At 43.7% G+C, this 15,965-nt stretch overlaps 1 protein-coding gene across 2 annotated transcripts in view; it reads right to left on the minus strand.

Annotated features, from left to right (window-relative positions):
- vta1 (vesicle (multivesicular body) trafficking 1) overlaps window positions 1-15,965 on the minus strand; it is a 183,779-nt gene that overhangs the window by 100,915 nt on the left and 66,899 nt on the right. Inside the window, exons 1-2 of one of the 2 annotated variants that reach the window (XM_087991125.1) lie at window positions 11,039-11,057; window positions 7,724-7,818 (exon numbers count right to left, since the gene is read on the minus strand). In XM_087991125.1, the coding sequence (XP_087847251.1) occupies window positions 7,724-7,804 (81 nt within the window). In that variant the 5' untranslated portion in view covers window positions 7,805-7,818; window positions 11,039-11,057. Of the gene's footprint in view, window positions 1-7,723; window positions 7,819-11,038; window positions 11,058-15,965 lie in introns of those variants that run through there. The other variant, XM_043695332.2, reaches the window with a different exon arrangement.

Raw genomic sequence — 15,965 nt, forward strand, 5'->3', positions numbered from 1 at the left:
ACCCTGACTGAGGCAAATAGTACTGTTTCTTCATCACCGCTGAGACACAGTCTTAGAATTCTCGACCTCGCCCAACCCAATGAAAGAGCACTACTGTTGCAAGGACTACAGTGGTCGGGGAGAAAGGCCTCTATTTCCTCAGGACATTGAGGGATTGGCAATTTTTAATGCAGCAGAGCCCACTTTCCAGGAACAATCACAGAGAAGAATGTTACATAAAGAAAAGGCATTTCATTATCAGCAATTAAATGATTATATTTTCTGGAGCATGGAGACACATTTAATCCCCAAGCTACAAACTTGATTGTGCTGCTGCAGTATGTAGCTAATTTATTTTTTGGAACTGTCTACCGGGTCAGTGTCCTCATAAGGCTGTATTGGTAGCATGGTCATTGGTTAAATGCAACTCGAGCTGCACCATGTTAGAACTTTAAGCATGTGGCTAAGAAAGTACCAGAAAGACAACATAACTGGGAAGAGGCCCATCCCTTTCAGTTCAGATTGCTTGTCTATCCACCCTCTGTAAAAGGATTGTCCCACGTTCGCAATGCACTTTTATTAGCAGTTTCAGTGATCTCTTTGTCCACTGGCTTTTGCAGAAAAAGATTTGTCTGACCTCTCCACAGGATCCGTTAACAAAATAAAACTCAGTACAAATAGGTTTGTAGCCAACATCACTGTTCAACAGAGGTACAGAATTATCTTTGTTTTTCTTTATATGGTTGAATTCTTCTTTGATGGAGTGATGGAGACTAAAAATAAAAAATGCTCAATGACCCCTTTCACTGGTGATGGCTGCTGCTGCTTTACTCTACCTGGAAATTTAAGGCTTTTACCTGAACTCAATCATTTATAGGAACAGTCAGCTATACGTGTATAGCAAGCAGCGAGGGTGGAAAAACTGTTAGCCACAACTGATGAATATCCTTGCTGATATTTCACCACGTTGGGAATTCCTGGCCACAGGTTAATTTTGCAGAAAAAAGAAACAGTCGAGTTATAGAGAGTGAAAATAAACAGGGTCTTTATTCATGGAAGCCAGAATCAAATAAAGGTAAAGAGAGGTGCTAAGTTCTACATGTAAACCTCCTTTAAGAAGGGAGACAATTAAATGCTTTATGTTTTGAGTTATTGTGTTGTCACATCAAACAATTGTTAAACTGGTGGAGTTATAAGGTCACATTTTAATGCGGTGTTGGTGGACTAACACAAAGTAGCCTTACAGTTACACACACACACACATATCTGAAGACAGGGTGTTCCAAATGTCAATCCTGACCCCAAGTGTGTTTGTAAAGACAGTGAATCGGGTGATGGGAAATAAAATCTTCCTCCTTTTATATACCTTGGTAGTGGAAGTAACCAATTACAAAATAAACTGACAGTGTTGCCCACTTTGACTGCAGCACGTCTGATCAGATATACTGTTACATGTTTAAATACTCTCAAAGTGCCGGAGATGGAGGCAGGCATGGACGTACAGCCTGGAATTTTCGTCACAAGAGTTTCATATTTATATGCTGCACACTGTGTTGATCAATAACACACAAACTTTAATAATTGTATACTGAATGTTAATTTTCTGTTTTATTGCTTTTCTTTATTTGCTCTTTGAATACTAAAATACAGTCATATCAGAGAAGAGTTGGCTGCACGGTGGTTCAGTGGTTAACACCGCTGCCTCACAGCGCCAGGGACCTGGGTTCGATTCCAAACTCTGGCAACAGTCTATTTGGAGTTTGCACATTCATCCCGTGTCTGCGTGTGTTTCCTCCCACAGTCCAAAGATGTGCAGGTCAGGTGAATTGGCCACGCTAAATTGCCCATAGTGTTAGGTGCATTAGTCAGCGGGAAATGGGTCTGGGTAGGTTACTCTTCGGAGGGTCGGTGTGCACTTGTTGGGCCGAAGGGCCTGTTTCCACACTGTAGGGGTTCTAACAAAATGACTCCAAGTGAAAAACAAACCCAAGCTTGTCCAATCTCTCCCTGTAGCTCATACCCTCCAAACCAGATGGCATCTTGGTAAACCATTTGGGGGCAACACTGTGGCTCAGTGGTTAGCATTGCTGCCTCACAGCACCAGGGTCCCAAGTTCGATTCCAGCCTCGGGCGACTGTGTGGAGTTTGCACGTTCTCCCTGTGTCTGTGTGGGTTTCCTCTCTCAGCTAGTCAGGTGAATTGGCCACGCTAAATTGTCCACAGTGTTCAGGGATGTGTAGGTCAGTTGCATCAGTCAGGGGTAATGAGTCTGGGTGGGTTACTCTTCAGAGAGTCAGTGTGGACTTATTGGGCCAAAGGGCCTGTTTCCACACTGTAGGGATTCTAGCTCTGAAGCTGAACGTCCTAAATGCTACGAGCTCTTACTCTTTAAAATGAGCAAGTGTAAAGTATGTGGAAAATCATTAATGGTTAAAATAAGTTGTAGGATAACAGATTCTTGACATTGAATCACATGTCAAGTAAGGGATATTAACAGAGGACTATGTAGCAAATACTTGAGTGCAAACTACAGGTTTGCAATCAGGGGCATGCAATGAGAGAATATTAATTGCGTAATTTGTTTTCACACTGGTTAGCTGAGATGTGAGAAGCAGCAGGGCTTTCTAACATGGGTTGGGAGACAGGATTGAGGGAGAAAGCAGTCAGACAATTATTGCATTTGGTGGAAGAGTCGTACAAGCTTTTGGCACAGAGGTCTAAGAGAGGAATGAAAATAACCACATTAGGAGGGGAACAGTATGGAGTCAGCACATTAAACGGCAAGAGCAAATGACATAGGAATGTGCAGTGCCTGAAGATCATGCTTTCCCCCCCAACTTCGAAATCAAATGTGAAGTTAACTCACTGTATCTTGCCAATCATCTAAATGTGCCTTTCTAATTCACTCCCCATTTTGCTGCTGCCATCAGTCCCAATCATATTCATCATATACCACACGCAATCATTAAATATAATGAAAGTTAGCCACCAGGATACATGAACACCAGCTAGCCACAAAAAGACACAACCCTCTCTCCCTCGTAGCCCTACACACGGATGAAAAAAAACACCATTTCGACTGGGACAACACATCTATCCTGGGACAGGCTAAAAGACATGCCAGAGAATTCCTAGAGCCCTGGCACTCCAACCACAACGTCATAAACAAACACGTAGATCTAGATACCATCTATCAACCCCTCAGAAAACGAACAGGAAATGACATCACCACAAACCCCAGGAACCCCATCCAGGACAAACATATAAATAGAAAGCAGGAGACAACAGCTTCGCTTCACTTGGAGGTCGCCACTGATGATGTTACCTAGCCAGGTAATGAAACGTCTGGATATCAAACCTACAGCTCAGCGAGCAAACCTACACCCTAAACCTCAACCTGAGCTACAAACCTTCACAAATCTTGCATTAAATATAATCTCCATACTTTGCCCTCCTGATCCACGTTCAGCAAATTATTTGGACTTAGTCTACCAGAATCATAATTTCTGAAATCACGATTGTCCTTTTGGGAAGGAAGATTAGATTACTTACAGTGTGGAAACAGGCCCTTCGGCCTAACAAGTCCACACTGACCCGCCAAAGCGCAACCCACCCAGACCCATTCCCCTACACCTAACACTACGGGCAATTTAGCAATTCACCTAACCTGCACATCTTTGGACTGTGGGAGGAAACCAGAGCACCCAGAGGAAACCCACGCAAACACGGGGAGAATGTCTGTGTGGAGTTTGCACAGTCGCCTGAGGCGGGAATTGAACCCGGGTCTCTGGCGCTGTGAGGCAGCAGTGCTAACCACTGTGCCACCGTGCCGCCCACGGTGCCATAGTGAGGAAGCTGCCATCCTCACCTGGTCTAGCCTATACTTGACTGCAGAGCCACAACCACGTGGTCAACACTTAATTGTCTGCTGGGCAATAATTGCTGGCCTGGCCAGTGATGCTCATTCGTCGTGAATGAATAAATAAAATAAAGATGACAGCGCAACCCACCCAGACCCATTCCCCTACACCTAACACTACGGGCAATTTAGCATGGCCAATTCACCTAAACCTGCACATTTTTGGACTGTGGGAGAAAACCAGAGCACCCGGAGGAAACCCACGCAGACACGGGGAGAATGTGCAAACTCCGCACAAATAGTTGCCTGATTTTCAACTTTGTCCACCCCAATCCAACATCGGCATCGCCACATCACGGTTACCAAGTCATTCAGTGTCTATTACAAGTCAACCACGTAGTGTACACTAGAGTTTGAACAAGCATTGACAAAGCACTAGTTGGGTCTTGATAAAAGGTACAATAGAATCACACTCATTTCCCTATTCTTAATAACAGTCTGGCATTACTGTCATATTCTTATGCTAACTCACAAATTACCTATTTTATTGTGTTCAATAACAATGGGCAATGATGGGATTTAATTTCTCAATTTCTGGATTGCGAATCCAGGGCCAAAAATCACATAATATCTGGAGCAATAGTTTGGTTTTGTGCTTAGTAGCACCACACAATAGAAGATTTAGATATCAAAGAGCAGTTGAGCGTTTTAAAAAAAGTCTTGAAAATTCCAATCGTTTGCCTGTCATGATCTTCTGACCATACAACAGTTCTATTTGGGACACCAATATTTACCAATTTTTTTTTTGAGATTCTCAGATAGGCAAAATGTTTCCGGACATTTTCCATTTAACCAAATTGTTCAGCTTTGAAGTTTTAATGATTTTAGGGTTATTGTCTTATTTCACAATGTGAACTGTCACAATTGAACTTTCCTTTCGCACAAGATTGGATTCAAATGTTCAGATCCCTATATGGACCAGAAGGTCAATTCCAATAGACCACAACTCTCAATATTACTCTGAACTCCTTACTATGTTACAGTATAGAATGTGTCAGACATTTGTGCTTCTTTCACATTATGAGAGACTTGTGCAGGGTCCAGGTGGATTAATACTCAGTGTTCTTGCAGCTCAGCAAAAGATATCTGCCTCCTGCTAGGTGCTCAAAAATTGCTTGTGCAGTAAAACACAAAGAAATACTCAGTCGCAGTCAGAAATTCATCTGCAAACATCTCATAAATAAGCTAAGTGCAGATTAGAAACAAACTCAATACTGCACTTTAATACTGTGGAATGACGCATCATAATTAGGCACCTCACATCAGTGCTCAAGTAGAGACATAGCAACTTTTTAATGCTGAGTTTTGTTTTCCTAATGAACTGTAGGAAGACTGCAGGTTGGATAACATGGTGTCACTGTTTAAGAAAGGTAGCAAGGACAAGCCAGGGAACTATAGACCAGTGAGCCCGATGTCAGTGGTGAGCAAATTGTGGGAGGGAATCCTGAGGGACAGGATGTACATGTATTTGGAAAGGCAAGGACTGATTAGGAATAGTCAACATGGCTTTGTGCATGGGAAATCATATCTCACAAACTTGAGTTTTTTGAAGAAGTAACAAAGAGGATTGATGACGGGAGAGCGGTAGACATGATCTCTATGGACTTCAGTAAGGTTCCCCACAGGAGACTGATTAGATCTCATGGAATACAGGGAGAACTAGTCATTTGGATACAAAACTGGCTCAAAGGTAGAAGACAGAAGGTGGTGTTGGGGGGTTGTTTTTCAGATTGGAGGCTTGTGACCAGTGTAGTGCCACAAGGATCGGTGCTGGGTCCTCTACTTTTCATCATTTATATAAATGATTTGGATGTGAGCAAAAGAGGTACAGTTAGTAAGTTTGTAGATGACACCAAAATTGGAGGTGAAAAGTGTGGTGCTGGAAAAACACAGCAGGCCAGGCAGCATCCGAGGAGCAGGAGAATCGACGTTTCGGGCATAAGGCCTTCTTCAAAATTGGAGGTGTAGTTGACATGAAGAAGGTTACCTCAGGTTACAACAGGATCTTGATCAGATGAGCCAATGGGCTGAGAAGTGGCAAATGGAGTTTGATTTAGATAAATGCGAGATGCTGCATTTTGGGAAAGCAAATCTTAGCAGGACTTATACACTTAATGGTAAGGTCCTCGGGACCGTTGCTGAACAAAGAGACCTTGGAGTGCAGGTTCATAGCTCCTTGAAAGTGGAGTCGCAGGTAGATAGGATAGTGAAGAAGGCATTTGGTATGCTTTCCTTTATTGGCCAGAACACTGAGTACAGGAGTTGGGAGGTCATGTTGCAGATGTACAGGACATTGGTTAGGCCATTGTTGGAATATTGCGTGCAATTCTGGTCTCCTTCCTATCAGAAGGATGTTTTAAAACTTGAAAAGGTTCAGAAAAGATTTACAAGGATGTTGCCAGGGTTGGAGGATTTGAGCTATAGGGAGAGGTTGAATAGGTGGGGCTGAGGCTGAAGGGTGACCTTATAGAGGTTTATAAAATCATGAGGGGCATGGATAGAATAAAATAAACAAGGTCGTTTACTAGGGATGGCAGAGTCCAGAACTAGAGGGCATAGGTTTAGGGTGAGAGCAGAAAGACATAAAAGAGACCTAAGGGGCAACGTTTTCACGCAGAGGATAGTGCATGTTGGAATGGGCTACCAGAGGTGGAGGCTAGTACAACTGCAACATTTAAAAGGCATTTGGATGGGTATGTGAATAGGAAGGGTTTGCAGGGATATGGGCCAAGTGATGCCTGGTGGGACTAGATTGGGTTGGGATGTCTGGTCAGCATGGACGAGTTGGACCTAAGGGTCTGTTTCCATGCTGTACATCTCTATGATTCTAAGCCTCTTTGCTCGTCTGTGCTGGACTTGGGAACAGGAAGAAGCACTTTCAAACCCACAAACACTACCATCTAGGAGAAAAAGGGCAGCAGGTTCATATGGACGCTACTACCTGCAAGTTGATTGGTCAATGTATTGTTGCCACAAGAATCGAGATAGTCAAAAGTGTTGTTTTGCATGCTATACAGGCAGATGAGAGAGAGCGAGAGAGAGAGAGAGAGAGAGAGAGAGTTGTTGTTTCTGAGCCCAATACAACTCTCCTTTAGAATCCTACTGGTTGAGCCAATGATGCCTGCATTATGGGAATAAACTTCTACAACAACTCCTGCATTCACCACAGCTCAGATTTTAATGGGCTACAGGAGAAGAAACTTTGCTGTAGGAAAACAGAGTAGCATCCTTTCTGCCAATGCACAACTGATATAAAGATGACAAACATGTTTTTTCCAGTACGGTGCTTTAAAAGATCAAAGACATTAACAAAAATAGACGAGCAGAACAAGCTGCAGATAAAATCATCATTCCTGTCCCTCAATCACATATTTTGCAAGATTGTTTGAAGACCAATGTGAATCAAAGTGTCAGTGGGATTATGTAACGCCATTGGAGAGCTAAAGATCGGTATGCTGCTGCTTCTCTTCTCTCTCCCACAGAACCAAATAATGCATAAGGAAAGCCCATCAACTGATTCAATCAGGAAGACCCTGTAATTCCATCTACCACAGCCTCTGTCTGCCAATTGGCACAAACTGTGGGAAATGTTAGGAAAGGTGCTACTTGAAACTTAAGCATTTTAGGTATTTATTTCCCTCAGGACCGCTCTGGGACTTGAAGTGAGGAATGTTAACTTTAAAATGAGAAGTGATTTACATTTCTATCTAATCCAAAGACTGACTGCCCTCTGACACAAATGTAACCAGAAACTATGTTTGGTCATGACATACTGTGTGAAGGAGATTGACTTGTCTAAGAATAAGGTTACAAATTGACACTTACAGTCTCTAGCTGATCCATTAGTTTCACCAAGAACTTGTGGCATTCTGGCGTTTTGCTATCAATTTTCATTCCAGTCTGCATAGCATATAGACGACCTGTACAAATAGAGAGAAGTTAAACTTAAAATAAATGTGGGGAAAAGGACAACAAATTTGATTTCAGGTGCAGGTAATGTCTCAGGACAATAACCTTTCCCTATTACAAGGTGCAAACACACAGGATTACCACCTTTGACTCTGTAGATAGACAGCAAGAAAATGCTTATAAGTACTTCAAGGCATCGTCATTTTTATAAATGATTTGGATGCGAACCTAGGAGGTATAGTTTGCAAGTTTGCAGATGACACTGAAATTGGAAGTGTAGTGGATAGTGAAGACGGTTACCTCAGAACACAACGAGATCTTGACCAAATGGGCCAATAGGCTGAGGAGTGGCAGATGGATTTAATTTAGTTAAATGTGAGGTGCTACACTTTGGAAAGGCAAATCAGAGTAGGTCTTGTACACTTAATGGTAAGGTCCTGGGGAGTGTTGCTGAATAAAGAGACCTTGGAGTACAGGTTCAGGTTCCTTGAAAGTGTAGTTGCAGGTAGATAGAATACTGTAGAAGCTGTTCGGAATGCTTTCCTTTATTGGTCAGAGCACTGAATATAGGAGTTGGGAGGTCATGCTGTAGCTGTACAGGACATTGGTTAGGCCACTTTTGGAATACTACGTGCAATGCTGGTCACCTTCCTACTGGATGTTATGAACCTTGAAAGGATTCAGAAAAGATTTGCAAGGATGTTGTCAGGTTGGAGGATTTGAGCTACAGGGAGAGGTTGAATAGGCTGGGGCTGTTTGCCCAGCATTGGAGACTGAGGGATGACCTTATAGAGGTTTATAAAGTCATTAGGGTCATGGATAGGGTAAACAGACAAGGTATTTTCCCTGGGATGGGTGGAGTCCAGGACTAGAAGGTATAGGTTTAGGGTGAGAGGGGAAAGATTTAAAAGGAACCTAAGGGGCAACTTTTTCAAACAGAGGATGATGCATGTATGGAATGAGCTACCAGAGGAAGTGGTGGAGTTTGGTACAAATGCAGCATTTAAAAGACATCTGGATGGGTATATGAATAGGAAGGGGTTTAGAGGGATATGGGCCCAATGCTGGCAAATGGGACTAGATTAGGTTAGGAGATCTGGTCGGCATGGATGAGTTGAACTGAAGGATCTGTTTCCGTGCGGTACATCTCTATGACTCTATCTGGAGAAACTGTAATTGGTTTTAAGACTGTTTGGAAATTGTAATGGCATCGACTGTAATTTTCTTGAATAATTAGAAATGCAATTCCATGTAACCTTTGGCCCTTGACATGGAAGTACTACCAAGAGGATATTAACATACAAAAGTCATGCGACCTGAAACAAAGAGGAGCTAGAGAAGAGGGGAGACCAAAGCAGACCATTTATAAACAGCTGTGTGCGTGAAAAAGAGACACAGTTAAACAGGACAGAGAGCTGAAGACCGTGTTATGGATTATTTATTGCACAACTTTATTACTGTTGATATAGTTTAGTCAAACTGACCAGACCATTAATGGGTTTATTCGCGAAGTCAGATAAAGATGTCTCTGTGGAATATATACCATCAGGTTATCGTGTAACTTGTTCTGTAAAAATGTGTAGTTTGGATGATAGTGGTCTCTTGGGACCTGGGATATAAACCAGCTGGTGGTTAATATGAGTGGAGGTTTGAATCAATTGAGAGATTCTCCATTGTCAAGGTCAAACTGGAGAATTTTTGAACCACACATGGTGCCACATGTCAGTGGGAAGTAATGCAGATGTTTGTATCAGACACACTGAATTGACTACCCCGAGTGAAATGTGTGTTTTTTTTTGAAGTATCATTCATCTGTTAATCCACGTCTAATATGCATAAATTCTGATTCATATTGAAGTAGAAGTTGCAATAAGTGAAACCATATTGGCAATTTCTTCATTTGGGAGTTTTATTTTGGAAATTTGGCTGTTTTCATTTATGGTTCCTCCACTGTGCCACAACTGCAATCGCCACAAGCCTTTGGTTATTTACAAAATCTTCCACATCTCAACAACTTGGATCGATTGATTATTTACTCAATGATATGTTCAGATTTATGGTAACAACAGAGACTAATAATGTGCTTTCCAAGAACAATTGCACTACCAACCATACCATTAGCTGCATGGTCCCATAAGTCTGGAATTCCCATCCTAAACATTTTTGTCCTCCTTTCTTCCTTTAAGACTCACCTGAAAACTTATCCTTCTGACAAAATTTCTATCGTAATATTTCCTTATATAGCTCGGTTACCAAAGTTCTCCTTGAGAATGCTGTTGCGAAGCACCTCGGGATACAGGTCGTTCTGCTTTAACGCCCATTCCGTTAACACGAATTTGCTGTAACGCGATGGATGAGTTGGGGTCACGGTTTCTAAAGCGCAAACTTTTAAAACATGCTTTGGCTATAACATGATTACATCGCCAACACTTTAAGCACTTCCTAAAGTACGATTTTTCTATAACATGGTTGCACAATAATGCAATCACTGCATTATAGAAGAACTGACTGTATTTTACTGAATTAAAGGTGTCACTTAAATCCAAGTTCCTATTTTTAACCATCGTGCTTGTGTGCAATGACAGAGGATCAAGGCAGAATGCCACTTACGCCATCGTCAGTTGTGCAGAGTTGGAATCGTGCACATTTTACATTATAGCACCGCACCTGAATTGAAAGAGAAATTAGGGTGGAGCAACTGCAGAAACTATGCACCTGACCTTAATTAGCACAAAGAATCACCATGGATACTGTGTTACTGTATTGATTGGTCAAAAAGACACAAGTTATTATTCTAAACAACCTCAAGGTGATAATATTTAATTAAGCAGAGTAAATGTCAAAGTACGTCCATGACAAGAAAATTGCTGCCGTTGTCCATTCTGAGAGGTGAATAAGGTGCACTTTAAAAACTAAATTGTGTTGACCTAAATAATGCTAATGTTTCTTGTATCATAATACAAGTTGCCTGACTAACTCATTTGTATGCTGGGATTGCAATTTTTGAACAAATACGGTGCCTCGTCTGTAGATATCAGTGTTAAAAAAGTTTGATAACTTTTAGTTCCTGTCACAATTTCTTTCTTATCTGTATAGCAACTGATAAGAAAAGCAGAAAAAACAAGTTGAATGTATCACCCGCAACATGTTAGGAATATTCTGTCAATCACTCCTAGACCCAACAGCTCAGACAGATTCCAGTATTGCCTGGTAGCTTAGGTGCTGACTCACCTCAAAACTTGCCCTTTAACTTCACACATTGAAGATTGAGGAATGCTGAAGACCAGAAATACAGAACAGTTAGCCTAATAGAGGGAAAAATACTGGAGTCTATTATAAAAGATGTAATAACAGAACATTTGGAAATCATTAATGGGATTGGATAAAGCCAGCATGAGCCTATGAAAGGCAAATAATGATTAACAAAAGTATTCAAGCTTTTTTTTGAGGATGTAATGAAGAGAATAGATAAGGGAGAACCAGTGGATGTGGCGTATTTTGATTTGAAGAGGACTTTTGATAAGTTCCCTCATAAGAAGTTAGTGGACAAACTTAAAGCATATGGTATAGGGGAGTAATATCAAGAATTGGTTGACAGACAGGAAAACACAGAGTGGGAATAAATAAGTTTTTTCTTGAGCGGCAGGGAGTGACAGTAGGGTACGGCAAGGATTAGTGCTTGGGCCCCAGTCATTCATGACATTTTACTGACATTTTGTTACAAAATACGGTGAAAAATGTCCGGCATCATCTTAAAACACAGTAAAATAAATCAAAACATAAAATACAAAGGAAGAAAAACAATGAAATAAAGATCAAGTGTTCAACTTTACAGTCCTTCTTAAGTGCTCCTGCATGGGCCTGATGGCCAGGCATGAGTCTCCCTTGTCTCATCCCTTCTGCTAGAATGCAAGTCACCACACCTTGGGGCTATCTTACATTCACTGACATCCTGGCCACTATGTACCCTCGCTGGGCCTCACCAATGCAGATGCCACCAATGCCATTGGGTATTCCACCTGCCCAAACACGCTGCTGACATAAAGTCATAGAGTTATACAGCATGGAAACAGACTATTCAGTCCAACTCTTAACAGAGACAACAGGTCAGGAATCAAATGCAGGTATAAAAATTACCTGGATTAGAGAACCAAATACAATATCTCTAGGTTTGCTGGCAGCATAAAACTAGGAGGGACAGAGAGTTGTGTGGAGGATACAAGGAGCTTTCAAAGCCATTTAAAACAAGTAGAGGGAGTGGGCAAGCACATGGCAGATGCAGTACAAATGGTTCCATGCAAAGTTATACACTTAAATATGAAAAAAGGAAACAAACAATATTGTTTAAGTGGTGACATACTGAGAACTGTGAATGTACAAGGGGAAACAGGGGTCATTGTAGGAAGGTAATTCAGATGTCTTAATGCAGTTATACAGGGCTTGGTGAGACTACACTTGGAGTACTGCATGTAGTTTTGAGACATCGAACAATTCTTCCGCCGCCTTCGCCTCAGCGCCTACGTCTTCAACCAGGATTCTCGCCCACCCTCTGACGACCCCTTCGCCCGCCTCCAACACACCCCATCCACCTGGACACCGGTGCTGGCCTCTTACCTGCCCTCGATCCCTTCATAGCCAACTGCCACCGCGACATTAACTGCCTCAACTTCTCCATTCCTCTCACCCACTCCAACCTCTCACCCTCGGAACGTGCAACCCTCCACTCCCTTCGTTCCAACCCCAACCTCACTATTAAACCGGTAGACAAGGGAGGCGCGGTGGTAGTTTGGCGCACTGATCTTTACACCGCTGAGGCTAAACGCCAGCTCGCGGACACCTCCTCCTACTGCCCCCTTGACCATGACTCACCTCCCACCAGCAAACCATCATCTCCCAGACCATCGATAACCTCATCTCCTGAGGGGATCTCCCATCCACCGCCTCCAACATCAGTCCCACAACCCTGCACCACCCGTTTCTACCTCCTGCCCAAAATCCTCAAACCTGACTGCCCCGGCCGACCAATTGTCTCAGCCTGCTCCTGCCCCACCGAACTCATATCTGCATACCTCGACACGGTCCTGTCCCCCTTAATCCAAGAACTCCCCACCTACATTCGGGACACCACCCACGCCCTCCACCTCCTCCATGATTTTCACTTCCCCGGTCCCCAACGCCTTATCTTCACCATGGACATCCAGTCCCTGTACACCTCCATCCCCCATCACGAAGGACTCAAAGCCCTCCGCTTCTTCCTTTCCTGCCGTACCAACCAGTACCCTTCCACTGACACCCTCCTTCGACTGACTGAACTGGTCCTCACACTGAACAACTTCTCTTTCCAATCCTCCCACTTCCTCCAAACCAAAGGAGTAGCCATGGGCACCCGCATGGGCCCCAGCTAAGCCAGCCTATTAGTAGGATATGTGGAACAGTTCATCTTCCACAGCTACACTGGCACCACCCCCCACCTTTTCCTCTGCTACAATCAGCGCTGCCTCATGCTCCCACAAGGAGGTTGAACAGTTCATCCATTTTACTAACACCTTCTACCCCGACCTCAAATTTACCTGGACCATCTCAGACTCCTCCCTCCCCTTCCTAGACCTCTCCATTTCTATCTCGGGCGACCGAATCAACACGGACATTTACTATAAACCGACCAACTTCCACAGCTACCTAGACTATGCCTCCTCCCACCCTGTCCCCTGTAAAAACGCCATCCCATATTCCCAATTCCTTAGTCTCCGCCGCATCTGCTCCCAGGAAGACCAGTTCCAATATCGAACAACCCAGATGGCCTCCTTCTTCAAAGACTGCAATTTCCTCCCAGACGTGGTCGACGTGCTCTCCACCGCATCTCCTCTACTTCCCGCTCCTCCGCCCTTGAGCCCCGCCCCTCCAATCACCGCCAGGACAGAACCCCACTGGCCCTCACCTACCACCCCACCAACCTCCATATACATCGTATCATTCATCGTCATTTTTGCGACCTCCAAACGGACCCAACCACCAGGGATATATTTCCCTCCCCTCCCCTATCAGCGTTCCGAAAAGACCACTCCCTCCATGACTCCCTCGTCAGGTCCACACCCCCCCCACTAACCCAACCTCCACTCCCGGCACCTTCCCCTGCAACCGCAAGAAATGCAAAACTTGCGACCACACCTCCCCCCTTACTTCCCTCCAAGGCCTCAAGGGATCCTTCCATATCCGCCACAAATTCACCTGCACCTCCACACACATCATCTATTGCATCCGCTGCACCCGATGTGGCCTCCTCCATATTGGTGAGACAGGCCGCCTACTTGCGGAACGTTTCAGAGGACACCTCTGGGACACCCGGACCAACCAACCCGACCACCCCGTGGCTCAAACTTCAACACCCCCTCCCACTCCCACTCCACCAAGGACATGCAGGTCCTTGGACTCCTCCATCGCCAGACCATAGCAACACGACAGCTGGAGGAAGAGCGCCCTCATCTTCCGCCTAGGAACCCTCCAACCACAAGGGATGAACTCAGATTTCTCCAGTTTCCTCATTTCCCCTCCCCCCACTTTGTCTCAGTCCCAACCCTCAAACTCAGCACCACCTTCCTAACTTGCAATCTTCTTCCTGACCTCTCCATCCTCACCCCCACTCCGGCCTATCACCCTCACCTTAACCTCCTTCCACCTATCGCATTTCCAATGCCCCTCCCCCAAGTCCCTCCTACCTACCTTTTATCTTAGCCTGCTTGGCACGCTTTCCTCATTCCTGAAGGGCTCATGCCCGAAACGTCGATTCTCCTGCTCCTTGGATGCTGCCTGACCTGCTGCGCTTTTCCAGCAACACATTTTCAGCTCTTCCTACTCAAGACAGGATATACTTGGCAAAGAGGGAATGTAGTGGATATTCACTAGGCTGGTACTAGGGAAGGCAGACCTGTCAAATGAACACACACTGATTCAACTGGGCTTGTATATACTGGAGTTTAGAAGGATGAAAGGGGATCTAATTGAAATGAATAAAATTCTAATAATGTTGGACAGACTAGATGCATGGAAGATGTTTCTCTGGTTGGGGAGCCTGAAACCAATGGACACAGTCTCAAGGCACAGGGTAAACTATTCAGGTCTGAGATGAGGAAAACTTTCTTCAGGGTAGTGAACCTGCAGAATTCTCTTCCACAGTATGTTGTGAAGACCAAGTGATTAAATTTATTCAAGAAGATGACTGATAATTTCTTTTAGATTTTAAAGGGTCTGGAGAGAAATCAGGAATTGGCATTGAGACAGAGAATCAGCCATGATCATATTGAATGGAGAGCAGGCTAGAAGGGCTGAATGGCTCACTCCTGCTCCTAGTTTCTATTGCCTCAAAATCAAAACCGTAGGACATCAAATCCACCTCCAGGATGAGGAAAGATAGAGAAAGAGTTCAGACTTGGCCACTTTACACAGAATAACATGGAATGATCTGCCAAGGGAGAAATGTAGTCAGATAGTGTGGAAATATTACAGGATTTGGTAAGTATTTCAGGGAGTGAATGATTGTGAACTGTGCATTTGGGATGGCCAAGTGGACTGAAACTGCTTCTGCTCCAAACTTGTTATTATTTTTACAATTTAACAATGTAAAGTAGACAGCCAAGTGTACATACCACTAGACTGCATGAGATTTGCCACAACTGAAGGAAGGGTGTTAATGAGTCTTGTAGTCCTTTTAAAAAGATTTGATTTCCAACAGGGTGTGATAGAGCTCATAATAAATCTGCTTCAAGACTCGTTCTCGAGAGTTATGACCAAAGCTGGTTCAACCTGTTCTTTCAAAATACATGTGTGCCTGTATGCACAGCTTGCAAATTATTTCCAATCTTGAACAATATAAACAGTCTGCATTTCTCATTACTGTTCATGAAATTCTGTACATGGAGAAGTTCACATGACCTTAACAGCCCTGCAATTCTTTAAACCTGTTCCTTTCCCTTCACTCTCCTGGTTCATGAAAAGGAGTAACCCGTTCCAGTCTCAAGCATGCCCTCCTACACCAGAATTTTCAGAACACTTTTGATAATCGAGTCAGAGTCACACAGCATGGAAACAGACTCTTCAGCCCAATTCGTTCATGCCAAACAGACATCATAATCGGATTCAGTCCCATTTGACAGCATCCAGT

The sequence above is a fragment of the Chiloscyllium plagiosum genome, unplaced genomic scaffold (genome assembly GCF_037043375.1).
Source record: "Chiloscyllium plagiosum isolate Xiang-an unplaced genomic scaffold, Cpla_swu_hap1 HiC_scaffold_10, whole genome shotgun sequence".
Classification (NCBI taxonomy): Eukaryota; Metazoa; Chordata; class Chondrichthyes; order Orectolobiformes; family Hemiscylliidae; genus Chiloscyllium; species Chiloscyllium plagiosum.